This window comes from Telmatherina bonti, assembly GCF_933228915.1.
Source record: "Telmatherina bonti genome assembly, chromosome: 11".
Lineage (NCBI taxonomy): Eukaryota > Metazoa > Chordata > Actinopteri > Atheriniformes > Telmatherinidae > Telmatherina > Telmatherina bonti.
Window position 1 is genome coordinate 17,465,602 of NC_136629.1, and position 26,667 is coordinate 17,492,268.

At 40.4% G+C, this 26,667-nt stretch overlaps 1 protein-coding gene across 1 annotated transcript; it reads left to right on the top strand.

Annotated features, from left to right (window-relative positions):
- Window positions 1-3,279: 3,279 nt before the first annotated feature.
- Window positions 3,280-4,526, top strand: LOC306762290 (uncharacterized protein; the record flags this gene model as incomplete). The annotated part of the gene is made up of 3 exons (XM_079248732.1): window positions 3,280-3,856; window positions 3,925-4,163; window positions 4,275-4,526. The coding sequence occupies 3 exons, from the start codon at window positions 3,280-3,282 to the stop codon at window positions 4,524-4,526; spliced, it is 1,068 nt and encodes a 355-aa protein (XP_079104858.1).
- Window positions 4,527-26,667: the final 22,141 nt, after the last annotated feature.

The window sequence follows — 26,667 nt, forward strand, 5'->3', positions numbered from 1 at the left end:
TTTTTGCATGAATGCTTAAGATGCACATAAAAGTTATAAAATGTAATATTAAAGTAATACTCTCACAATAACTTTTTAATTTTCTTTTTAACTCATTTTTTAAAACAGAATAAAAGGAGTTTCTCATCATGCAGAAAGCTCCCCTTAAAAAGAATAAAGGAAAAAAAAAAGAGAGAGAGAAAAAGAAATGTCTAAAGCCTTTTACCAATCTTTAGTCCGTTTTTACTCTTCCATCTTGCGTCCTGTCTCTTCTCTGAGCTCTCTCCAGAAAGCCATGTTGACTCCTGCTCTCATTCTTTCACTGTTTTTCCTCTGATAATGTCTTCTTGGGTTTCTCTGCTGAATCACTTAGCACAGCCGCTGTGTTTGGGTCTGACTACAAAACACTGCTGTCATGTAGCGCCAGCTTTTGAAGATGATCAGTAGGTTGGTGATGCAGGGTATACGGCTCCAGGAATATGACTCATGGATTTCTGTGTACAAACAAGCCTAGTCAGAAGCAGAGGTTGAAGTTCATTTTATTTATGTAGGCTCACTTTGTGACCACGAGGCAAAAAAAATCAACAGAAACTCCACTCATAGTCCAAAACATGTAACTCACTCGGAAACAACTGAGCAACATTCTGTCCAACAAACTGGAGGAGAAACTTAACATGTCAGAACCTGAAGGAGACGGATGTCACCTCGGAAATGGCCTTAAAGTAGCATATGAAAATCAAGAAGTGTAATGTTAATGACTCTTCAAAGAGAAACCTTCTTTCATCCCCGTTGCTTTCTTCTGAAACACGCGTTGAGCTGTTAAAGTGGGTTTATTGGAAGTGTAACTCTCACGCACAACTTTATTTCCTATTGCGCAATAAAAACCTTATGAGACGCACCAAGATAGACTCACTGATTTGTCTCATCAGGTCTGGGAAATTAAATAAGTGATAAATAAAACAGCAGAACAGAATCACAGCTCTTCCTCTTCGACAGAGACAGACGTGAGGAAATGGCCCAACGTGCGCAGCATCCCGGTCATTTTTTATATGTTATCTAACAGGATCAGAGCGCATCTTCAAAGCTGTGAGGACAAAGAGCCCCAGCTGGCTGAATGGTCTCCTACCTCCACAGCGACAGATCGCGGATAAAGGAGACAACAAGGGCCCAGCCTCTTATCTGCTTTGTAAGGAAACTAAACGATCAGTTTAGTGTAATATCCCCCCAGTAGCTGCAGGAGGGGGGAGGAGGGCAAGTCAAAAAGGTCGGACAGAAGCTGTCGATATATGTCACACCTAATACACATGACATGATGAATTTCAGCTTGAAATAGTGAGAAAGTGTCTCTCACAGATTCTGAGTGACACCAGCTGACATATTTCTTATTTATCATGCTGAATATGAGCGTGACGTGTCGTGTTTACAGCCGTCGGCGAGCGACGCGCTCAGTAAAAGGATTACTTAAGGCTTTTCAATGGGTTTGTTTGCGCTCTCAGGCTTCCCCCATGCAGCTTCCTTAGGAGCTTGTTTGAGCATATTTGCACGTGAACGCGCTTTAATTGTGTTGCTACTGTAATTCCTTTGATCTGTAATGTTTGAAGCGCCTGCGCCAAATGCTGGTCGTTGGGTAGCTGGCGCCAGCGCTCACCGGGGTCTCAATGACGTGTCAATACGAAACCCCTGGAGGATTTCTCCCCATCTGAGTGCACAAGTGCCACCACGAAACCAAATGATCCCAGTTACAGGTTAAAATCACGTCATTATGGTGTCAGAAATGGCTTTAAAGTTAGGTTTTACGCACAACGTCGCCATCTTTTTTCCACTGTTTTCTGTTTGACTGGTTTCTTGTCACCATTTAATGGGGATGCTTTCATTTGATTAAATATTCAATACGCTCATTTTTCAGTTCTATGAGTTCAACTGGAAAATACCATAAGCAGTTAATCCAAGTATGACAAGAACTTGGCACATTTGGAGGTAATTGAATCCATCTATATTTACTGAGTTAAATTTGCACCGAAAAACTGGTAGAAAAACCATAGAAATGCAAAGAAATGTGACTTGTTTTTTTTTTTCTTCCTTTTCTCTTTGTTAATTTATCTTTATAACATACATTTCTTTTCAAACTTTTTGCGACTTTAATTTAAAACTGTGTCACTCAAATTGTTGGATAAAAATCACATCTTTGATCGCAAAATCTTACTAAGCTTTCTGCATGAAATATAATCTTCAAACATTTTTTAAAAAAGAACACAGAAGACCATGTTAAGTAGATAGACTGTTCATTTCTACAAGATGTATTTAAAAGATTAAATGGCAGTTTTTTTTACTGACAGCTTTTTACATTTTATATTTTAACTTTATTATTATTAGTCAGCTATTATTCAACTTAAAAGCAACAAGAAATGAAACCAAAAACAACTTAACACATTTGTAGTTTTCTACTGGTTTGGATGAGTAAAATTTGTGTCATTGCAAGATTTAGCTCTTAGTAACACATAAGTATCAGGTAGTGACAGCGCTTCTGATAAAATGTTACAATAAGTTGTATTTACTAGGGAAAGAAAGCGGCTAAATGTAAAATGTGAGACAAATGATTCTGATTAAGCAAAGTGTGTGTGTCTCATTTCAGAATCCATTTTGAACAGCAGCACAAACAGCTTGGTCTCCCGAAATACAAAAATTGTGCCAATCTTGTCTTTGCAAGTCCAACAAATGAACCAACAGTGTTTTCAATCCAGGCCAGGCATTCTGTGTCCTATAACTGCAGTTCTGGTTAGGATTAGTAAGATAATGATGAGGATACGGATTGCTTCATCATAAATTCATTTAGGTTTGAATCTAAATGAAAATAAATCCAGCATCCAGCCATGTTTTTAACAGACGGATAACAATTAAGAGCAACAGTTTATGGAATTGTGTTGAAATAAGATGCAAAAGTTTAATGAACAGTAACTCACTTATTTTATTATGGAATGACTTTCCCCAAATGATCAGTGTGACCTACTATAATAACTATAACATGACCGATGATGGAGCTTGTAAAGTACCATTTAACTTCAGCAGGCATAGTGGAGTGAGAAACCATATTTATTACTTCAATATACAGCTAAATAAACAGCATGATGTAGCATGGGAAAGTATCAGCAGGGTCCTCAATCAAACAGCTTATATGTACAATGCTATGATCCCAAACATGCTTTATTATCTAATCTCAAAGCTCTTTTCAAAAAGGTTTTACACTGAAACCTGTTCTTGTAAAGCTTTCTAACCGTAACTTATGCATACAGCAACCAAACTATGTGGTCGCCACTTCTGAAGGGGAGTATCAGCTCAGCTATTCCACATTCAACCCGCCCCAGTTTCACTGGTTTTAGGCTCAGGCCTTCTCAGACTCGGTGGCGCCAGCTCCCCCCACACTCAGGATATGCAAAAACTTCAATAACGAGCCATTATCCCCTAATCATCGGGATCGATCAGGTGTTAACAAGGGTCTCTACATGTGCAAATTGCAGCGAGGGCCGGGGCCGTATAAAGGCTGGCCCTTGGCTTAACATCTGCCACACTATTCCTTTCAACATCACTTGGTTGTACAGGTTAGAAAGTCAGAGTAGCGTTGCCAAAATGGTGAAGTACTTCTCCGTGGACTGGCTGGCCGAGAGCCATCACAGCACCGCAATGACTGATGAGCGCATATTCCACGCAGAATCTGCGCCAAAGTGCAGACCTCACGTTCCCTGCGTGGTGCCGCCGAGCGCGCCGACTTATGGCAGAGGTTACCTGCAGGCAAAACCCAAACCATCCAAGTCCGCTCAGCCAGCAGAGCAGCAGGCCAGCTCATTCTCACCAGTGCGTCCAGCACACTGCTCCTCTCCCAGTAAGTAACCTCAAACTCTGAGTCAGATCCGCAGACGCGCTCTTTTATTCAACCACTTTTCTGTTCAGTTTCAGAAGTCAGCGGATATTCCTCCGGCTATGAGAGCGAAGCCGCTTTCTCTGACAGTCTCTCTGTGGATGAAGGCAGCGAGGTGGGGAGACCGTCTCTCCCCACCTCGCGCCGCGTGCGCACTAAGTTCACCCCCGAGCAGATCAGCAAACTGGAAAAGATCTTCAGCAAGAACAAATATCTGGATTCTGGAGAGAGAGTAAAGACGGCGCAGAAGCTCAACCTGTCAGAAACTCAGGTGAGACGGGGCTGAACAGACTGGTTTGGGAAACAAACATTTCCTGGAGAAGCAGGAGTTTCCAGAAGTGCAGCTTTCTGACTCTCTGCTTCTTCTTCTTCTTCTTCTCAGGTGAGGACCTGGTTTCAGAACAGGAGGATGAAGCTGAAACGAGAAGTTCAGGACTACCTCGCTCCACAGATCCCGTCCGTGACTTTCCAGCCTCTTCCATCGGTTCAGTACCACCTAGCTGCCGGACAACGACCCCAGTGCGCGCTCACAGGCCGGGCCCTTTACGCGCTTCCTGTGCCAGAGCTGGTCCTCCAGCAGATGCCCCCTCACCAGACGCACCGTCTCATGATCCAGCAGCCGCGTTTCTACTAAGAAACTACAGACTTTTTCTACTTCAACACTTTAAAAACGTGCAATCGGATGCCTTGTAGCCTATAGGTAAATGTTGTATATAATTAGAGAAAATCTATTTATGATTGAATAAAGTTTATCTTCCAATAGAGAAATTGAAGACGCACTGTTTGTTTTTTCTTCTTCATCCATGGCACATTGTAGAGCCAGTATCTTTTAGATACCCTAATCTTTATTTTGGTATTAGTCTCACATGAATAGATCATCTTGTCTTTCATCTTATGATGAGGGGCAGGAGAAGGGTAACTGATAAAGATGGCTAAAGGTTCCGTGACAGGTCACTGTATGGATCTCCTGATTTGATTCCCTAATAATGTCTGGATGTGATAGGACCAAAATCCCAGTCAAACCAGTCCATAAAAACAAAAAGTGATAAATTGAATCAGGGAAGAATGTCAAACATAGCAGCAAATATCCTAATCCAGATTCATCTCACGCCCCCCCCCCCCCCCAGCTGTGGCTCGATCAGCAAGGACAAAATGGTCAGATTTCATGAGTCTTGTTTGTCCCCTCTGCTGCACTTCAAAGGCCAGCTAACGTGGAGCTCATGGCCGACAATTAGTCCTCATTAAGCTCCTCACTGATGAGTTTACACGTACCCCAGGGCCCCAGACCTGGCTCCAGAGAGTCTGTGGCTCTGTATGCACACATGATCTGATCTCTGTGATCTACATGTGAAGTCTGAAGCCTCAGGTTAAAATCCTGACGAAGGAATGAGACGTAGAGATGGAAAAGTTCATTTAAAAAAATACACTTTTGACATATTTGAATGTATTGTAATTGTTATTTGTAAATCCAGGGCTGCTTATTCTCTGCGAAGTTTTAAACACACCAAAAGCTTTTTTCTTTTTTTTTTTATAAATGAAGCTGTTAAAGACAGCCTGTAGGGGAGGGTGAGGGTGCCTCAAGGCAAATGTCTCATTCAAACAGCTCCATAAGAATCAAAGCAAACTTTCTCACTTTCTGATGATGTTTTCTGAAAGCGGTCACACCCACCAATCCCACCAATAACAAAAGGCTTCAACAACCAGGTTTCTGGATGCTGGGAGGCTTTGTTTGCACCATGATTGTCTGGAAATATCTTCACCAGTGGTCAAACATTTACTGATGACTAATTCAAAGCAAACCACGTGTAGCTGTGGGGTGCTTTGTAGTTTTTTGGTAAAAAAAAAAGAAAAGAAAAAGGGAATAGTTTTTTTTTTTTTTTATTGAATTTCTCAAGACATAATAAACATTAAAGTAGTTTTTTGCCTTGTTTAGTAGTTGATGGCCTTGTATTGTGAGGCGGATGCTTGCTGAGAGTCTTCATGCAAGCATCATTTTTAGGGCAGAGATGCCAGGTAACTGATACTCAGACTGAGTGGCGCCGGGACTTCTCACACCGCCACAAACGTGAGAAAAACTACAACTCGGTCTCCATTAACCTCAATTACAACCACCATCAAGTTTCTGTCATTCCGCTGAGATTCCTTTGTAAATGCAAATAAAGTCGCATGGCCCCCCTATATAGCCCACCATGTGCCGTCATACTGGTCGGAAACATTATGGCAAACTTTTCTGTGGAGTGGCTTTCCAAAAGTTACTACGAGGACTCTGTGAGCAGGCACAGGATGCAGCGCTTTATCCGAAGTTTCTGGGAGACGTGGAGGAATTTGCAAGAAGGCGATACTCCCCGACCTCTCCAAATAGTAAGTTCCCTGATAAACTTTGTTTTAAGGACTGGGATCGACAGGCCGTTTGAGTACTTATCGATTTTGAGTAAATTAATTAAATTTGCACTGTTTTCTTTTCCAGACAGCTGCGGCTACGCGTCTGGGTCCGACAGCGAGGTGGGAGAGGACAGCGAGGGGGAGCGCGCGCCGCAGCGGAGGGTGAGGACCAAGTTCACCTCGGTGTAAATCGGTGAACTGGAGAGCACTTTCAGAAAGCACAAATGCCTGGATGCAAGGGAGAGGAAGAGGGTTGCACGGAGGCTTTACCTGACCGAAACACAGGTGGGATTTAGAAGTTTCGGATTTTTTTGCACAGTTTGCGTTTAGGTCTCGTGATTTTGCGGAGATGCTTAACTTTCCCTGTAAGTCAGTTCATAACGCAGGATAGCACCTTGTTTGGTTCTGGCTCTTTCTTTATATGTGGCTTTTTTTTCTTGTCTCAGGTTAAAACTTGGTTCCAGAACCGGAGGATGAAAGTGAAACGAGGGTCCAGGACACGCGCCCCCGCCTCCTGGCAGTCCAGGCCGCTCTGCTGCCTCCGTTTCTGTTTCAGCACCCCTTCCTGAGCGGACAGCTCCCGTCCGGCTGCGGCCCCTCCCGCTGCTCCACACCACCGCCCCCATCCCGCAGCCCCACCACACACACACACACACACACACACACACACACACACACACACACACACACACACACACATTTCTACTGCAGTAGAAGTACCTCTATCTAGAATCTAGAAATCACCACATTACTCTTTAAAAGAGTGTTTTAAAAGTTGTAAATATGACTGCTTTGGTCATTTCTGAAGCGCTATGAGTTTTAACCCTTTCAGCCCCTGGTCTACCATTTGTCAGACTTAAATTTCCAGTGACTTTGATGAGTTCCCATTAATGAAATGTGGAAACAAACCAGCCTGAGCAGTTTTGCTAACAGGTTTGGGAATGTAAAACCTGAACTAGGTGTTTTTTTCGACAATACTGTTTCACATTTCAACCATTTCACTTTTGTTATGTAAGTTTATCTTTTAAACATCTCATCCATTTGCTGAAAACACAACATGGTTTCTGTTTATTCTTAAAAACATAGAGAACATCTTTCTCTTGCCTTTATGTCGTGTGAAAGTGAAAGGGTTCATATAAGCTGGAAGTGCGTGTTTGATGTAAATCTTCCGTTTTAGGCCACAAATTAAACCAAGTTTAATACTTTCATTCATCTCTTCCATTATTTTTTTTTTTACTTTAACACAGTTCCTTACAAAGTATGGCTGAGTGTGTTTAAGCTTGTTTTAAGTCTCATCCATGAAATGTCGACACAAATATTATGTCTTTTACATTATCAGAGAAAGACTCATATCAGTGTCATAAATAGTTTACAGAATGAAAAGTTGATGGAGTTTAATCCAAAGCTACCATGCAGACAATGAGCTCATACAAGTTAAATGAGGGCCTGTATGTTGCCATCTGTTGGATATCACTATAACTACCAGCTGAGGAGAACTATATTTTTCTCCAAACAAAATAAAAAAAAAACAAAAAAACCAAAAAAAAAACACCTGAGTCCTCTGAGAAGGCTCTTTTGCATCTCAGACTGCTTCAGACACTTCCACCTGGAATTGCCTCTGCTGCTTGTAGATTTGCATCTTCAAGAGGACATGAAAGCGGAGTAACTGCGTGATGGCAGAGATCCATTGTGCTCTTTTGTGTGACGACAGAACGCTTCACACTTCACACTGTGCCATCCAGTCTGAGTGAGGTGTGTATTGCCTCACGTTTAGGTCATTAGTTGGGACATGGGTGACCGACGGAGTCACGCTGTTGTAAAGTTTCTGTGCCTTCTTCACTTGTAGTTGGGAGTTCAGTCTGACTAATGCTGCAGGGGATCAGACTCCATGTTCCAGGTTGTTATGAAGATCTATTTTTTTTTTTATTTGAGGCCAGCAAATTTATTAGGATGAGGAGCCACATTTATGAAAGGAGCTGATTAAGTTTGCAAGCATCAGTAGTTAATCTAATGAAAGGAACTTAATTCATTTTAAAGCATCCTGGACTTTATGCACTGGGAGAAATCCCAAGCAGTGAAAAGTTTCTGTCTGCTGCTGCAGCTCCTGGTGCTTATGGAGACATGAGCATCAATAAATGATCCATGGTGAGGGGGCAGAGAATAGATGAGCTGCATGACAATGAGTGTTAGGCTGATCCCTTTTGGATCAGGTGAGTGGGCAGGTGAAAAGGTGCGAACAGTCTGAGGAAAGCTGCAGCTGGTTTGCTGCAACAGACTGAGGCCAAGGCTGGGTGATGGGGAGGGGGTCAGGGGTCAAATAAAGTATGCTCATATAATTTTACATAGCTTTTCTTATTATACTTGTAACCCAACTGAACTTTTTGCCCAACTAACTTCATTTGCCATCTATTAGTAGTCTAAAGATTAAATATGTGCAAAAATATATGTTTACACTTTATATTATGCACTTTATACACTATATATTTCAAATCAAGTGTGAGTTTAACTTTGCAATGTTAGAAATCACAAACCAAGGCAGAAACCTGGATGTTGGGTGAGAATTTCAGTCAGTTATAGAGTAGTAGAGTCACTCTCACCTCAAATATACTGAGAAATAGACATAATGTGTTAGATTGATTTATAGAAAAGTACTTCATGCATCATGCGGTAAAAGCTGATTTACAGATCTGCCAAAATGCAAAAGATCGATCAGACACTGCAGCTGATTCAGAGCATTGCTGCTTCACCTGTATTAATCCTTTCATTCCAGATCTGACCTCTTCATAAAGTCTCCCCTGTCCAATAAATTATTTATTTTAAAATACTGCTGTTAAAACATTAAATGATTTAGGAACAAAATATTTTTCAGATATTCCAGTCTCTTGTGACCTTCAGGGTAAAACTGTTGCTTTCTGTCTCCTGACATATATGTCTAATCCACTTTGTTTTGGCTTACGACCGCCATCAAAAGGTAAGTTTCTGCATGGGACATCTAGTTGAATATTTTTCAGTTACACCAAAAGAGCAAGAACTCAAGAACATATGAAGCAAAGACCGTAATTATAAGATGGAGATATCTCCAGATACAATTCACAAAGAACAAAATATAACAGATCTGATCTTTGTTTCTTCTGACCAAGTAGCTGGTTGTCTGTAACCCTGGAAACTTTACATTTATGTATTAAGTGATACTTGTTACATTTTATTCTTCAGGAAGAGTGGAGGAGATTTTGCTTGTTTTACTTCACTGCTTTGACAGATATTTTTTCCAAATCAGCCTTAAGATTAATATTTGTTATTAAATCCAACACTTTATAAAGATTAAACCAGTGTCTTAATCCTTTTATGCATGATGCCCACCACAATAAAGGCACATTAATACATTGCCACTCATTGAATAGAATAGAATAACTAAATCTGATTCATACATGTATATTGTAGTTACAAAGTTGACCTCCATTTGTATCAGAAATATGGGCACATTTTTTGTATGAAATAAATAAAATACACAATTAGTAAAATATGATTAATAACTAAAAACATAGGTGTAGTTTTAAAGTGTTTAACCTTTTGCTATTTAAGATAAGATCCATTTCCTCTGCTAAAGCATTCAGCAGCTTGCCAAGTTCTGCACAATGACTGATTAATGTGAGACTTGTGAACAAGTGAACAACTAGAACCTGCAGACAGTGGCTCTCAGGGAGCCGAGTTGAAGAGCCTCGTGCTAAAAGTGACTTTGTCCCACTTTAAAGTTTGATATAAATTCATTTAAAATATCTGCTTAAAGAGGAAATATTTAAACATCATTAATGGCTAAAATGGCATTTACATTATAAATTATACTTCTTATTGTGAATTGTTCTACCTTTAGCCTTTCTTCTTTTTTTTTTTTTTTTTTTTTTTAGGTTTATGTAATGTTTATTAATCATTCACCAGGACCAGAATACTATTTTCAGCAACAGAGAAAATATTATTAAGTCACAGTGTCGAACAGAATATGAAAATACAATCATTTATTTCCGTTATGGGATTAAATCAGCAAAACTGAGGCAGTTTGGTAAGAAAAAAATGGTTAGTGTATCACCACCCAAATGTGCAACTTTAAGAAAACCAAATCTAAAAATCAAAAATCTAAAAGGCCAGAATTATTCAATTTCACACAATTTTAGAAGCAATTTCTTTATTAAAAGAATAAAAGACAAAATATATCTGACAAACAGATCCACATTCACATCAGGTCATGAAAGATAAATACGAGTTTAAAATCATGAATTGGCATAAAAACAAACTACAGACATAAAATCAGTTTTCCTCTTTTAGTTCAAGTCAAGCCAGTTTCGTTCATGTGTGAGTGTGTGTGTGTGTGTGTGTTCCCTTTGAGGTCAGCTGCCGTGTAGCACAATGAAATGTCCGTCTGCTCGGTGGAATACCTCTGCAGCCCCATTTTCCCATGCCTTATGCCTCTTTAAAGTTACATCTCAAAGAAGTATATGCATAGGAAAAAGGAACAGCGAGTGCAATGAGCTGTGCGACCCCGTCGCCAAGCGCAGGGACCTGCGAGGCAGGGACGACAAAAGCAGAGGAGTTGCACTGTGAATGCATGACAAACAGAATGAAAAGCTCAGATTTTCTTCTGCTGCTTCACCAGGTAGAACTGCTGGCTTTCGTTACTGAACATGCAAAACTGAATCAAATTGTTATTCTATCTTTAAAAAAAAAAAAAAAAAAGGAAATCATGGCTTAAAGAAAAGTTTTCTAAGTTTCCAAAATGTTGTTGCATATAAAAGAGTGAGTTTCTAAGATGGAGAAGTTGAGAAGAGGACTTACCTCCTAAACATCCAGATGATTCTCTCCTGGGAACGCACCTCCTGCTGGCCATTTATCCCTCCACAGGGACCTTGAAGATGTTTAGCAAAGACAGAGTAGCTGTTGTCTGTGCTCAATCAGCATTTATTCTCTCTCCTTGGTTTCAAGCCATGGAAACACTCCTGTGAGGATGCCTCCGGAGAGAGAGAGAGAGAGAGAGAGAAAGAGAGAGAGAGAGGGACGGGAAAAAAAAAAAAAGAAAACACATTTTGTTTTGCTACAGTGATACACATTTCTCAGATTCCTTTGCAAAGTTCATTGTCTGTTATGTCCAAATCCTTCTGGTTGACAATGAACTTGTTACAGTTATTATCTCCTATCTGACACATGCTGCAGACGTCAGAAGCAGCGCATGGAAGAAGGGAAACATCCAGGACGAGTTGTTCCTGCTGGTGGAAAAGTTTCTTATCTGCTCCGGTGTTTTTTTTTTTTTTGTTCCCCTTCATTCTCCCAATGGACGGGCACCCTGCACTTACAAGCACTCAAGGTCTCTAGACAAGGACTCTCAGGGTGTACCAAAGTGAGACTCTGACATGAGCGCACACACCTACACTCATACGCTGTGCGGCATAGTGGGAGTGTTATGGCATGTCAAGGCCAGTGCAAGCAGCTGAAGATGAAACTGTGCTCTTTTTGTCTGAACCCCGTGCACCAAAGAGAGTAACAGTCATATATCACAGTGTAGTCAAGGAACATCTGTCTTAGATGACGGTCCAGGTGAGGTCACCTCACACCCCATGACATGACCCCATTTACAGTACTGTGCAAATGTCTTCAGCAACTCATTATTTCTTTTTTTATGTAGTGCAAGAAAAATGGGGAATAATTACAGTAATTTATCCAAACACATGCAAAGATGAAGAGAAAGATGATGTATACGGCATAAATAAGTCTTGTGCAATTGTTTCTTTGTTAAACTGGTCTCATACTGCTGCAATAATCCTGGGCGTCCAGGATCTGTGGGGGATTTATCACCACTTCATACCTGTTGTCACTGATTCTCAGTCCAATTCTTGTGTCATTTGGAACGTCATTAGGAGGAGAGGTGGAGTAGTGGTTACAAAGGTGGGTTTTAAGTTCCCAGTCTGACAACAGAGGGAAACCAGTGTGACCACCTAAGCAAGACCCTTAACCCCACAACTGCTGAAACATGGCAGCAAGCTGCTCTCCAGTCCATTTAGAGACGTGTCAAATGCAGAACGGAATTTCCCAAATCGGAAATAATTAAATAAAACTGATTATCATGATTATTATCTTTTATTTTAATTTTATTCATATTTTTCCCACACCAGGCACACATTTGTTCAGGCTGTGAGTTCAAGCTAAACACCTAGCAGATAGTTTGGAGTGTTATTAATGGTGATAAATCCTCAGCTATCTTGTGATTAATCAGATTAAAAATTTTCATTGTTTGACAGCCTTAATTTATATTCACACTGAAAGTGTTTGTCTTTTAGGTAATTATAAATTCTGTTTTCATTCCTGCCATCTGCCTTTGTTTCTTCACCAGCAACACATCTTATGATATTTATACATCTTGTCAAATCTGAGCTGTGATGGACTGGAGACCTGTCCAGGGTGCACCCTGCCTTTCGCCCAATGATCACAGGGATATAGTCCAGCTTCAGTTAACAGTACATGAATAAACGACAGGCCCAGATGCATCTCGAAAGGTTCTATGACAGGTCTTTGGATTCTTTGCATACTTCTCGAGGACAAACGTCCAGATACTTCGAGATCTACCAGTAGCTTTTAGGCTTGGCATTTCCTCGTTTGTCTTCCACTTTAAATCCTCCTTTTTAATAGATTTTCAAGACATGCCACACAAGCCGACATATACCAAGCTTTAACTAATGGCTCTTTGGGAATCACCTTGTTGGCGGGAAAATAATGTTTTCTATATGTCAAACTGTGTTATATTTGGCATTTTTCAAAGCAACCAAAGAAATAGAAACAAATGATGTGTCTCTGCTGTGGGCTGCTATGAACAAAATGACTGAATACACCATTTAAAATAGGTTTTTTGATAAGTTGGCTGTTTTTAGTAAACAGACTGGTTTATTCATAGAGTTAAATGCTATTTTTAGGACAAAACTGAAAATAAATATTGAAATAATAGCCGATGACAATGAAAGACTGGGAAGCTGTTGGCCAAGATGGCTTTGAATGATTTTTTTTTAAGGTAAGCTCTTGGAAGCAAAATAAATATTTAATAAAGAGATATCAAAACTTTAGCAAAGTATTCTTTGAAAAAAAAAAAAAAACATGAGTAAAGTAAAGAGTTTATTCAAGTCCTAAAGTTCATTGCAATCCAGTCATGTTGTTTTATCCAAAAAGGAATTGGATAAAAAAAGACACAAAAAAGGAGGCTTACAATGATTTAGAGGCTAAAAACATATACAAGATAAAACCATTGGTGTAAACTTCATAATAATGGGCAAAATAATTCGAAGCATTGGCTCTGTGTGGGTGTTCAGCTTTAGCCAGCTCCCACACTGCCACTGAGACATGGACCTAAATCTTTCACTCCACCCATTGGTGAAACCAGGACTGAGAGCAGACATCAAACATGGTTTGCATGCTGAATAGTGTCAAAGTAGAAATTTCTTTTATGAATTCACAATAATAATTAGGAACTGGTTTTCTGTGTATGGCATCCTGTTGTTTGGTGAGAGAAACACAAAACTATTTGTTCAAGGTCTGGCGAGCAGTAGCATATTTGTGTGCTGTTTACAGAATCTGCAGCAGCCACGTAGAGCTTGTCAACTCTCTGATCAATAAATGCCTTAAATGTGAGGTACAGGATCCCCCCTCATTTACTTTGATCTGCAAAACAAGTGGCTTAGAAATAAGGCAAACAAGTGTTGCTCAGCCGCTGCAGCAGTCCTCCCCACATCAAGCCGTTCGACTCATTTCCTTCACGTCTCAGGAGGGCCAGCTTTTTAATTGGGTACACTTCAACATGGAGCTTTTAAAAATCCAACCTTGTTTTTCTGCACAGTGCTTTTTTTTTTATCCAAAAGCAAGGGGAAATTTGCAGAGATAAGCAGAAATGTCTCACTTCAGTAAGGAAAAAGGACAAGAATAGCTGCTTGTTCATTGGAACGCATCTGCCACCAAGCAGGAGGGAGTTCTCTCAGCACATTTCAGGGATACAACGTGGTTTAAGAACGTGACTCTTTGACAGGATGAGGGTGCGATTTCCTAGATCACAACACAGCAAACAACTGCAAATCTCTTTAGGCTTTAACTGCCATTTTGGGGGATCCACTATGTTCATTAGCAGCATTAGTTAGTTGCACTCTGCAAATACAAAGCTTTAATCAAACATAGCTGCTGTGCAGGTGTGTGTGTGTGTGTGTGTGTGTGTGTGTTTGGGGGAAAGAATATTAATCCTTCTTCTGATAGATGCTAAAGAGCACCATTATGTATATTATTAGCACTGTTTGTTAACATGTCTTAGGCTGGAATTAACAGTTATCCTGCTACTACCACAGTCATTTAGCAGATGCTTTTCTCCAAAGCAACTTATGTCTGAGAGTGAGAGGAACAGAAGCAAGAAATTAAATTTTCAGGGGGCATCATGGATATGTGCTAGTCAGACCGCAGCGAGTCCAGCTGGACACAGGTATTGCCATGTAGTGCAGTGTAATGCAGAAGAGTCTTGTCCTAATTAAGAAATAGTATCTATATTAAGTATTGGAAATATTACTATACAAAGGGTTTTGTTGATCCCATTTTCCACTGATGTTGACTGTTTTGGTGTTTAGTAAGATGACTAGCTAGTGTCATGGTGACACATGAAACATGCCCAACTGACAAGTAAAAGAATCAGGATCAAAATGTGTTTTTAAAAAACAAACTTTTCAAGTCTTTCTAGCCGGCCAATGAAGATACAGGCAACTGCTGCACGCATAACATAGATGACAATATGCTTAAAATGACAAAAAAGCAAAGAAATGCATTGGAAAGCATGGCAGCAGCTCCTGTAAACAGTCTTCATTATGTAATAGCTTTACTACATTAACAAAGAGAACTTTGTATTTTTCAGCAGTGCAAAGCTAAAACACCAACAACAGAGCTAACCCAACAAAAAGCTGCCTACAGCTCAGACTACTCTGCTTTTTGCTGTTTACTACCTTTAAGTAGCAGCATGGAACATGTTAAGGACATGTGGACCTTAAAGCTGGACTATACTCGCATTGGTGTCTGCACAAGGTCAGTTACAGCATCACTGCCATATGCTCTGCATAGGTCAGCAGAGGCTTGACACACACCTCTGCCAGACCTCACGTGCACCCCTACTTGCAGGATGGTTGCACAGACGTAATCGGTCGTGATTGGTTGGTTTGTAATTTCATGCTCTCAGATATCTGGTGCTTCTCTCTGAATTTGTGCAGAAGAGAACTACAAAATGACGTTGTAACAATATAAGTAGCAGAGCACATGGTGAGCTCTCTGTTATGTATCAGTTACATGTCGTGTCCCATAATGCAATGCATATAAACGGTTGCAAGAGAAAATAACAAAAACTAGAAAAGTTGCATTTCTACATGCAAATATATTTATACAAGGAAAATCAATGAATGAATGAAGCTATGGTTTGAAATATAACAGAATGAAATAGAGAATTATTAATATATGTTCACATCATGAGAGCTAATTATATTTGAGATTTAAGTATAACTTACTAAAGGAAACTAGCTTAGCATTGCTCCGAGGCCATACAGATACAGAATGTCTCAGCAGCTAAAGCTGAGCTCGCGGTGCTGTTACGCTGACATTCTTTTCCATCTGAACATTTTACTTCATTGCTACAAGCAACATGAACAGCTACACGCTTCACTCTCCGTGTTTCTCTCTTCCTGTGCTTCTCCCAGCGGTAGGTGAATTTTAACTTCCCCTCCCTCCATTTCCCTTTTTTGTGATGCTGGGGATGCAGTTAAACAGATGGAGACCGGGGGGAGTTCCCTGAGCCCCTGTAGTAGGGGCCAATCTGCATCAGGCTGAGGGGCTGACAGAATAAGGCCACGAGGTGGTGAGACGAGCGCCTCAGCCATGTCCTGTGTGGAGCTGGGATAATGTTATGCTGTTTGACTCCCAGCAGTATGCTGGTGTGTTCGAGCGTTTAAAACTTCTTTGTTTAAAAGTTTTTAGACATGTTTTTAGCCTCGTTAGCACATTTTCTATGCATTGCAAGACATGTCATTAGCTAAATCTGCAAACAATGTTGTGGCAGAGACTTTGTTTGTTAAATCTGCAGAGCATCACTCACAGTTTTAGAAAGATGAGGCTGGACATACTATATATTCCCTTCCTGACTATTTGCATGGTGGGGCAGTACAGCAAGTTTGCTGTGTTTAAACTCAGCTAACAAGACATAAAAAAATATTAGCCAGAGGCTAGTTGCTTCTTGACCCCGTTGATAATATGTTCTCTTTACCAGAGGTGTGGGCAGGGTTCATATATGCACATTTAACGATTCCTGATTTACTGACTGCAGCTTACATGTCATGTAACATATTGACGAATTGTTGTTGTAACTCGAGTAATTTTTAAAGTAATTTTGCAGCCAGTTTTTTACCCTATTTCATTAAAATCTTTTCAAGATTTAGAACCCTGTGGAACACAGGTGAGTTCTGTTGGTATTAACAACAGCTGATGTGGGACTTTTAACACCTAATAACATTATTAAAACCCTACTTTAGAGTTTCTTCCTAACAGGTCGCAGTAGTAAGAGTGCTGCCAGCTGTCTTCTCTCTTTATCTTGGCAGTATTAGTTGCAGTTTCAGATTCCTCCATATAAAAAAATGCTCATTCCCACTAATCATGATGACATTACTGCTCATGGCTGGATGTTTTACATATATAAGAAATTATACTGTCAGGTATATTTAATAGTTGGTTAGTTTTTAATACGTAGACAATCAAAAAGACGTTGATGTTACATTTGGGATCAGAGTCATGATATTTCCAGTTAAATTAAAGTCACTGAGTGGGATGGTTTTGTTTTTCTGTCCTCGTAACGTTCTCCATCGGCGTTCCAGTATCTTCCTGTCTGTCTCCTTCTCTATCCCTGAAGGTGGTTCAATCAGACGACAACTGTGGCTGTCTGTGGTTGTCAGAAGACATTTCAATTTGGCGGCCCTCCCTGGAGTCCGGGCAAATTACCACTTCAAAAGGCCCAGGTCGCTCCCAGTGGGGTTGGCCCAGCACGCTCTCTCCCCCTCCCTCTGTGTCTCGCCCAGCTGCTTAGCAATGCTGATGAGGGCTTGGCCTCCCCTTGAGCCTGCTTGTCCCTCTGTACTAAACAAAACTCGGCAGGAAAACGGAGAGGATGCGTCATCATGCATCTGAATAGGTTCATGTCTTTAATCTGCGGAATGTGCTTGTTTTTCAGCCACTGAACACGTTGGTTATTAATAAGAATGGCAAACTTTAAATCCAGTGTGAGTTTTTTTATCTGAGTTTTTATTTCTAAAACATCCTCTTGCAGCTCATTTGCGATGCAACACATTTAATAGCCAAAAGACATCAGGCACACTGCAAATGATGTCATATATAACTTGCACGATAACTGTTGTTGTGGTAAAAGTAATTAGAAATTGTTTTTGTGTTTTATCTTTCTTTCTATGTTATCGCTGTCAAGGAATCTGACTCATTTTTAAAGCACTCATCTGTCTCACATGTGTTTGCATGAAGCTTTTACCTACGTTGGTGGACCTGCAGGCAACAACACTCTAAAAGGAATAAATTAAAAAGCCAGCAGCTTAAAACGTGGTATAAAATATACATGGTAGGACTGACTTCCAGTACAAAGACACACACCAGAAATCCCACCTCCCCAATGCAGTGAGAGGATTGATTTGTGTTCACTGAAATTTGAGTAATGCTTCTGCTGTTCCACTTGTTCATTTTTGTTTTCTTGGCTGAATAAATTACCTGCTTTCTTACATGCAGCTCCTCTTGTATTGTTAAGCGAAGCAGAGTTCAGCAGACATTACAGGGTCCGACGGAGAGTGAAGGTGGACTATTGTGTGGGCTGACAGACCCTCCAGAGTATCAGTCAGTGCTGCTTCAACATGATGTGCTGTAATTGAATGGATGCTTGTTTTAATTAGGCTTAATGGTGTGCTAACATGGTATTAAATATTAAACATCTGTTGAATTAAATATAAAGCATTTACTTTGTCCTAACTGCTGCACTGATGTTTATAGTCTTTATATGTGTATAATAGCATTAAAAGTGGTTACATGGGTTGGGAGTGTGGAGAGAGACAAATGCAGGACTGTTCTGACCTGTCTGGAGTAAAAATGTGATGTTTGAATAAAATCTGTGTCAATGCACCATATTCGCTTTCAGTTTGATTATAATTTTGAAGGTGGCATGCTCGACATGAGCGTGCCACTTCACTATTTTCAGGAGTTGAGGAGGAGAATGGAGATGGAGTAGCAGATAAGAGAGGTGGAATTTATGCATCATCATGGCAGGACAAAGGAATGAGCATGTGCAGAACGACAGGAATTAACTTAAAGTGCATGAACATATACATGAGAGAGGAATGAATCAGTTCAGATTTTAATGGAAATAAACTGGTCACTTACAGGTTTAATTCGGAAATGTTATTTTTATTCAGAGTTAGGTGTCAACATGCTCATTTTTCCTCTCTTTAAAGTAGAATTAACTTTTACTCCGAATTACAGAGGAATTAAAATTCTCATGGAAATGTGGCCTGTCACTGCTCTGCATTTTCTGAAAAGGTGTTTCTGCTCTGTCTGGCAAGCCAACATCACCTACGATTAAGTGGTTTCACTTTGTTTTTCTTCATGTGTCAAATAAGTTTACATGTTGTAAGCTGACAAAACAAAAAAAACATGCATTATTAGTTTTGTTTATTTCGCTCATAACTATAGGCTGAATAGATTGTTGTGTCTGTTTGTAATCAAATATTTAAGTTTTTACATATATAAACAAAATAAAACTAAACTTAAGTATACTAAGGAAAGATATTGATCAGGTCTTATATCTGACATATGGTACCATTTTATTGTGTAAATATCAAATAGCAAAAACGGTGAAAAAAAAAAAAAAATCAGTCCCCTTTAATCAACCTTGCTTCTGAAAGTAGTATGTCTGTTCAGACCATAGACTGTATGTAAAGAGATGGACGGAGCCTCTGTGACGTCACCTATAGGTTTCTGAAGAGCTGAATTGAACCTCGGTGGGCGGTTCCTACCGTCGCCATGTTGGCAGCGTCATGCGCATCGTCTCGCCCGGAAAATACAAATATGGGCAAAGAGGTGAAGCTGAGAGGGCAGCCGTGAGCGTCATGGTGGATGGTTGACATTGAGTGAACTCTGAGCTTTCTGTAGCTAAAAGCTAACCGAGCTAACCCCGAGATAACAGGAGCTAACCAGCTAACAGAGGTAAGTGGGCTAAAGCTAAGTCACGTTAACCGGCTAAAAACCGTGGTTGTTCTATGTTCTTCTTACTTGAAGCCAGAGATTGGTACCTGTCAATCAAAAGGACGCACCCCTAAATTTGCTGAACTTTGAGATTAAATTACTTTTAAACAGGCGAGTTAAAAAAAAATTCACTCCCCCCACAGTTGTCATGAAGGTAAACCTGACCTATTAAACCTAAAATGGATTTTTGAACCAGGCTGTAAACATGTTTATTTCTGCTGTGAAGTTGGTCTTTTTAACATGGGAGTCTATGGGGATTTGCTCAGTTTTGGAGCCAGCCCCTAGTGGATGAAGGGGGAACTGCAGTTTTATGCACTTCCGCATAGGCTTCACTTTTAACCACCGGAGGGTGCCGCTTGGTTCAGATGCCAAGAATCTGTGACATTAGCATGGCGATTCCCAGTCCATCCACCAGGGGACAGTGCAGAGGTCAGACAATAGTTTCCGACAAAGTATACATGGTGAGATCATGATATACAAGTGGAGATCATGATAATGTTCGGTCTTAGAAAGGGAAAATAAAAGGAAGTTAATGGTGGTCTGTATGGCCGTTAAATATATTGCGACGGCTACTTCTTCCTCTGCTCGTTTTGTTGCAGATCAGCTGTACAGCTCTCCAATGCCTCCACCATTTCCAGTATTACTCCTTTTGCTCAATCAGGGTATGGACCAACTAGGGCCCCAAAAACAGACCAAATGACATGCGTAAAGAAGTAAGAGGATGGTAGAAACGCTCCGCAACTGCCTGTTGCGTAGATAAGATCAGCAACACCGATCCTCTTCTTTTTCAGTCATTCTGTTGTAGCTTTGCTGCTCTGTTTAGATTATTGTTGTGTTGCAAAATCCCGTTTCAGCCGAGCTTTAGCTGTCAAGTCCTGTGGAAGTAAAAGCTTCAGTCATTATCCCTCCACCATGCTTGACAATTAGTGTTTTGCACTGATGAGTTGCACTTGTTTTTCACCAAACCTGGTGCTGCACATTATGACCAAACATCTCCCATTTTCTCTTTGTTTGTCCAGAGGATATTTGGGCTTCATTCACAATATCTTCTTACAAATCTTCTTAAATTTATTCTAAGGTCGCACCTAAGTTTTGTTTTTTTTAAACTACTACTACTGGACTACTACTACTGGAATAATGTCCGTCTTGTAAGGACACTGGTTCAATAAATAATGTTCATTCATTCATTTTCCAAACCGCCTAATCCAATTCAGGGTTGCGGGGAGCTGGAGCCTATCCCAGCTGGCTTTGGGGCGAAAGGCAGAGATGTGCAAGCAGAGATAGACGGTGGTGGGAGAGCACTTTATCCTCATTTTTAGAGTAATAACTTGGTTATAAATAACCCAAGTGACATTCAAATCATGTAAAAAGTAGTTTTTTGTACAAACGGGTTGAACTTGGGACCCATGAGCATGTTCAGATGTATCCTCAGGGTATAGCGGCTAAAGATGCATTTTCACAGCATAACCTACTGTACCTTCTACAGTTTGTAAAGCAAACTGCAACCTGCTGTGGCATCCTTTTACGATGCGTTGAGCCTGTGGAGCGAGTGCATCTGATTAAATGAAACCTTCAGGTGAGTCGGTCAGTGGTTTTATTAACAGGTAGGCGGTGCATAATTTGGATTTCCTAATAAAACTAATCATGTCAATCAAAAAAAAAAGATACAGTTGTAGCACATTTTAATGATTAAAAATCATATTCAGCAGCTGAATCTGGAAGTCGACCTGGATATATGTAGTGTATTATTCCTGTAGCTGAAGGAACAAGTTTAACTAAATGTGTTTAAATGTCACAATCAGCCTTGCTTCCTCCAGCATTGCTGCTTGCCACACCCCTAATCAGTTCACTGCTCTCACCTGCCTCTGCCACCTGTTCACAATCCCCATCAGTTCAGCCTGCACATATATGCAGCCTCCACCATTCACTCACTGCCAGATTGTCATTGCTCTCATGCCTGACCTTCCAGCACTCCGACCGCAATTGCCTGCCCGTTACCGACCTGATCTGTCCCCGACTTCCGCTTCCTGCCTTGCCCTTGGAGCCTGCTCCCCAGTGGTTACTGGGTTTCTGTCCTGGAGGACCCCCAACCGTGAGTTGTGGATCTTCACTCACCTTGTTGTGCTAGGTGTCCACTCTGTCGGCCCAGAGGAAAGTTACTCTGCCCTGCTCTGCTCTACTCACTGGGAACCAGAGTTCAACTCCAGCACCGAACCTCACCAAGTGGCTGAAATAAAAACTGTTAATCTGCCCAGATCTCTTGTGCTGCTTTTGGGTCCTTTCTCCGATCATTTCATTTAAATACAATTGTGTGTGGAGTCTGATGGTGTGAGGAAGAGCTGCAATAAAATTAAATTTCCTCTTGAGTGCAATTTGTTCTTGAATGAATGACTGAAAACATTTTTCCTCTGAGGAAAATCTCAATGTTTGTACACAGTCTGCATTTTTAACAAATCCAACCTTTGTCCGAAGGCTGACTTTGTTCCAAAAATGTCAAACATTTATAAGCGAGTTTGTAGCTATGAACAAACCAAGATACAAAGATTTTAACGAATGCCGCAGTCTGCATAAAATGTACATAAGAAGGACTTTGACAACTGTCTTCAGTGTTTTCCACTTATCAGTAATTTTCCACTGTGGAAAGTTGGATCATAACTTGTTTAGAAATGGTCGTATAAGCCATCTTAGACTGTTCAGCAGAAAAAAAGTTGCTTTCATAAGGTCATTGTTGTCAGTCCTCTGGATTGTGTTAACACATGCCTGAGTGCCCCAGACCTGCAAGCTAACAGAACTTCAGCTTTTGTAGAGGTCTTTACATAGTTGGAAAAGTGCTAGTTTTCAAACACATTTGAAAACTAACACCTAATACTTACACTTTAAATTCCTATAAAAGCATTAAGGGTCCATGTTGTTTTTTTTCTTTAAATAACAAGTACCACAGGTCATGCAATGCTTATTTTATTTTTATTTTAGGGCCACATGGCCTTTTTCTTATCTTTCGGTCTTCCTTTTTTTTGTTATGATCTGTGAAACTTTTGAAGTAATTAAATTCTTTATGTTTTACATGACTGTATGTGTATGAATTTGTAATAAAGAATACATTTTGTTTTAAGAATGTCATTGAAACTGGTTTTTGGTCATAAAACACTATGTTTTTTATCCAGTATACGTTTCAATTTACACAAGTGTTCAGTATATACAGTATAAGTGTTAAATATAACATGACAGCACATTTTATTTAACCTTTTTTTCTTTTTCAGTCAGATGATACAAGTCTGTGACATAAATCAGGAAAGAAAATATTCCAGGAAGACTTTAGCAGTTTCAAATGTTGCAGAAATTTAACATTTTTCAGTGTTTTGCAACATATTAAGATAACTGCAACATAATTCCTTCCCTTCACTCCTCTGTTGTTAAGACTCTTTTCAAGTCATATGACATACTGAGACACTGTATATACCCCCCACCCCAACACACACACACACACACACACACACACACACACACACACACATACACATTCTTATAAATAAACAGTGTTTCATCTAAAGTTGCCAATTTAACAGCATCTAAATGCTGTGTGTTTGAAAGTCATGAGGCAACCCAGTCACAAACAGCTGCGCATGCAAACTGTTGACAGAAATGGAAATACAGGGCTTTGCAATTGCTTTTTGATATCTGAGCCCATGTGGCGACCATGCAGAGTTGCAGACATGTGGGGGGGATATGAAAGTTGTCAGGTTGCTTCTAGTTTTTTGACATTTCCGCTGTTTTGTCTGGCTCTTCCTCTCTGTGAAGGTCTCACCCGGATAGAGGTGAGATCTATCTCTGTGCGTTGCACCCTGGCGGGGATGATGATCAGACGTTGGCATGGGAAAGCAGGGTTGTGGCCTTGCACGGTGGGGGCTCCCACCTTCTACCTCCCCCCCATCTTCATCCTCCCACTTCTTTCTCTCCTCTAGTCTAGCGATAAGAGTCATATGAAAGACCTTCCTGTTCACTGGTGGTGGGAACTGGGAGATAAGGTAGGCGGTGTAGCGACTGCTGGGCCTTCTCTGGGGAACAGAGAGTTCTCAGACCTGACTGATACTGTCGTATGCTCGGGATGAAGGTCGGAGCTTACATATTTGCATGTTTACAGTTGGTGTTTCTTTGTTTATTTGAACTTATACTGATGCATCTGCTCTTTGCAGATTTTTTTTCTTCACACAATACCCCCTCTACAAATACACACACACACATTTTCTAAAAAAAAAAAAGAAAAAACAAAAAAAAAACCCTCCCAAATACCAGAATCAGTGTATCTGGCGAAGGTTCTCATATCTTGCAGAGCTAGAAAAACATCAAGTATTTGATTGAATTGAACCATAACACAGGTCAGGGTGACCCTTCTGGGAGCAAACTGCCTCAACCGTGACTCACAATATTACTGTGGGTTTCAGTTATTCAAAGAAGAGAACTGGGCAGGGAAAAAAAATCAATACATACTTTTCACTTTGAGAAGTGTCAAAGTTAGTATTCAAGTTAGAGTGAGTGAAAAATCCCATTTTCAAAAAAAAAAAAAATCTTTCAATAGCTGACAAAGCTGTTTGAGCTGAAAGCTTGGCAGGCATCTCTTATGAACAGAATTACACTCCCTGGCCACTTTATTAGGGGTACCTGTTCAAATCTTTTGTTAAGACAATTATCTAGTCAGCTAAATCCATGGCAGCAACTCAATGCATTTGTTGTGTACACATGGCCAAGATTACTTTCTGAAATTCAAACACAAACACACCACAATGAGGAAGAAAAGGGGGTTTAAATCACTTTGGACATAGCATGGTGGTTGGTGGTTGGACAAGCCGGTCTGAGTGATTCAGAAAGTGCAGATCTACTAGGATTTCACACACAACCAAAAACAACTACACTGGAAAAACTGAAATCTAAGTAATGCCGGGCGGACACTGTGCGATTTTGAGGGGATTTCACCGCGATTTTGCTGTCGCAGACCACGCTACGTCATTGTGGAAACATCGTAGCGTCGGGAGGTCGTAAGCCGTACAGTGTGAGAATACTCACGAGGAAGGATTAATTGCTGCTACATTCTAACGATGATGCTGCGACCTCCCGATCAAACTCCTGGCATGTCAGAAATTTTCGCCGTCGCTCGTACAGCGTGAGTGGTGTTATGTCACGATTCTACGTTCGCACCTGCGCAGAAGACACCGGTGGAGCTTTAAACAATGGCGGGCAACCCCAACTTCAGACATGTGTGGTGGACACAGCTGCTAAAAGAGAGATTAGTAGAGCTATGGAGAGAACACGAGGTTTTCTTTTTTTTATTTTGTTTCAGCGCACACAACTGCAACAACTTGCTGCCTGCTCACCATCTTGTTGTCAGGCACACTGTGGTTGTCATAGGAACTAGGAGCCTTTGTTTTTCGTTGTTCACACTCGAGCATGTAGTGCCGTCACACGCCGACGGACGCCGACAACTAGTTGTGGTTGTCAATAATCGTGGCTGACAGCAGTCGTACAGTATGAGTACACATGTTGTAGGGTCTAACAGAGTACGAGGGACAAACCCGGTCGTGCAGTGGGAGCATTTCCCCGACAGTCAGATTTCTAAAATCGCACAGTGTCCGCCCAGCATAAGAGTAAAAATCTTAAATTGAGTACACATATGCTTATTTTTTTTAAAGGTAAGATAATTCTTAGTTTTTCTGCCAGAGAATTTCTCTTGTTTAGTCTTGGCTTGTCAAGACTTCCCAAAACAAGTAAAAATACTCTTAAAGGTGGAGTGTGTAAGATTTTCAATATTTTCAAAATAAATTAACTAATAAAATAACTACAATCATAATCAGAAAGTTTTTTGAACATGTAGGTTCCAGTCTGTTCATATTTGATGCGTTATTAAATGACAAGTTTAATTAATGACAAATGACAAAAAAGCACATTTTTTTTACTGGTAGGCAAACATTTGGAGAAGAAGTTGTCTCCAAGTCTTGACAACTTCAAGACTTTTGGGAAGTCTTGACAAGCCAAATTTTCTTGTTCTGTTGGCAGATAATTTATCTTATTTTAAGCAACATTTACCTCATTTTTGTATATCTTTTTTTTTGTTTTTTAAGGCTGAGTTTTTGCAGTGTAAGAGCTACAAAGAATGGACTGAAAAAGGGAAAATACCTATTAAGCAGTAGTTGTCTGGACCAAAAGGCTACACTGAAGTCAGAGGTCAGAGGAAAGTGGGCAGATATTAGCAGGATAACAGAAAATCAAAATACTACTGATTCCAACCCACTCATGCAGAATACCATCTCTGAATGGTCATCACATCCAAGCATGGAGCAGACAGGCTTCCTCAGTCACTAGATATCAGTCCAACAGCGCATCTTTGGGATGAGGTGGAATGGAAGATTCTCATCATGGATGTGGAGTTGACAAATACTACTACTGCTACCGTGTGATGCTTCATGTCAATATTCAATTCAATTTAATTCAACTTTATTTGTATAGCGCCACTTCACAACAGTGTTGTCACAGGGCACTTTACACACACAAATCAACATACACATCATTTCGAGCCAATTCATACATATCCAATAATAGAAACCAACTGATTGCATCAAGTCATGACTTCGATCCAATCCCCCATCCTGAGCTGCACGCGGCGACAGTGGGAAGGAAAAAACTCCCCTTTAACAGGAAGAAAACCTCCGGCAGATGCCTCGACTGATTGGGAATATGAAGCAAAACCTCTGAGCAAAGTTTCCAACACACTGTTGAATATAAGCCACCAAGAATTAAGGCAGCCTTGATGGCAAAAGAGATGATGCCCGGTATTAGTAAGATGTACCTAATAAAGTGACCAGAAAGCGTGAACAGTATTTTTCCTGTTGAAAACAAATGACAGTTTATTAAAAATGTAAAATTGTTCAGATGTTTTCACCTTTGTGCCTGTTTGTGCCCACTTCCCTTCTTCACAGCTCACAGCCCAAATTTTAGACCTGTTTCCACCGTTTTACCTCTTTCTTTCCAAGGTTGTTGTCTGTGTTAAGGGGAAGGTAATGAGCTGTCAA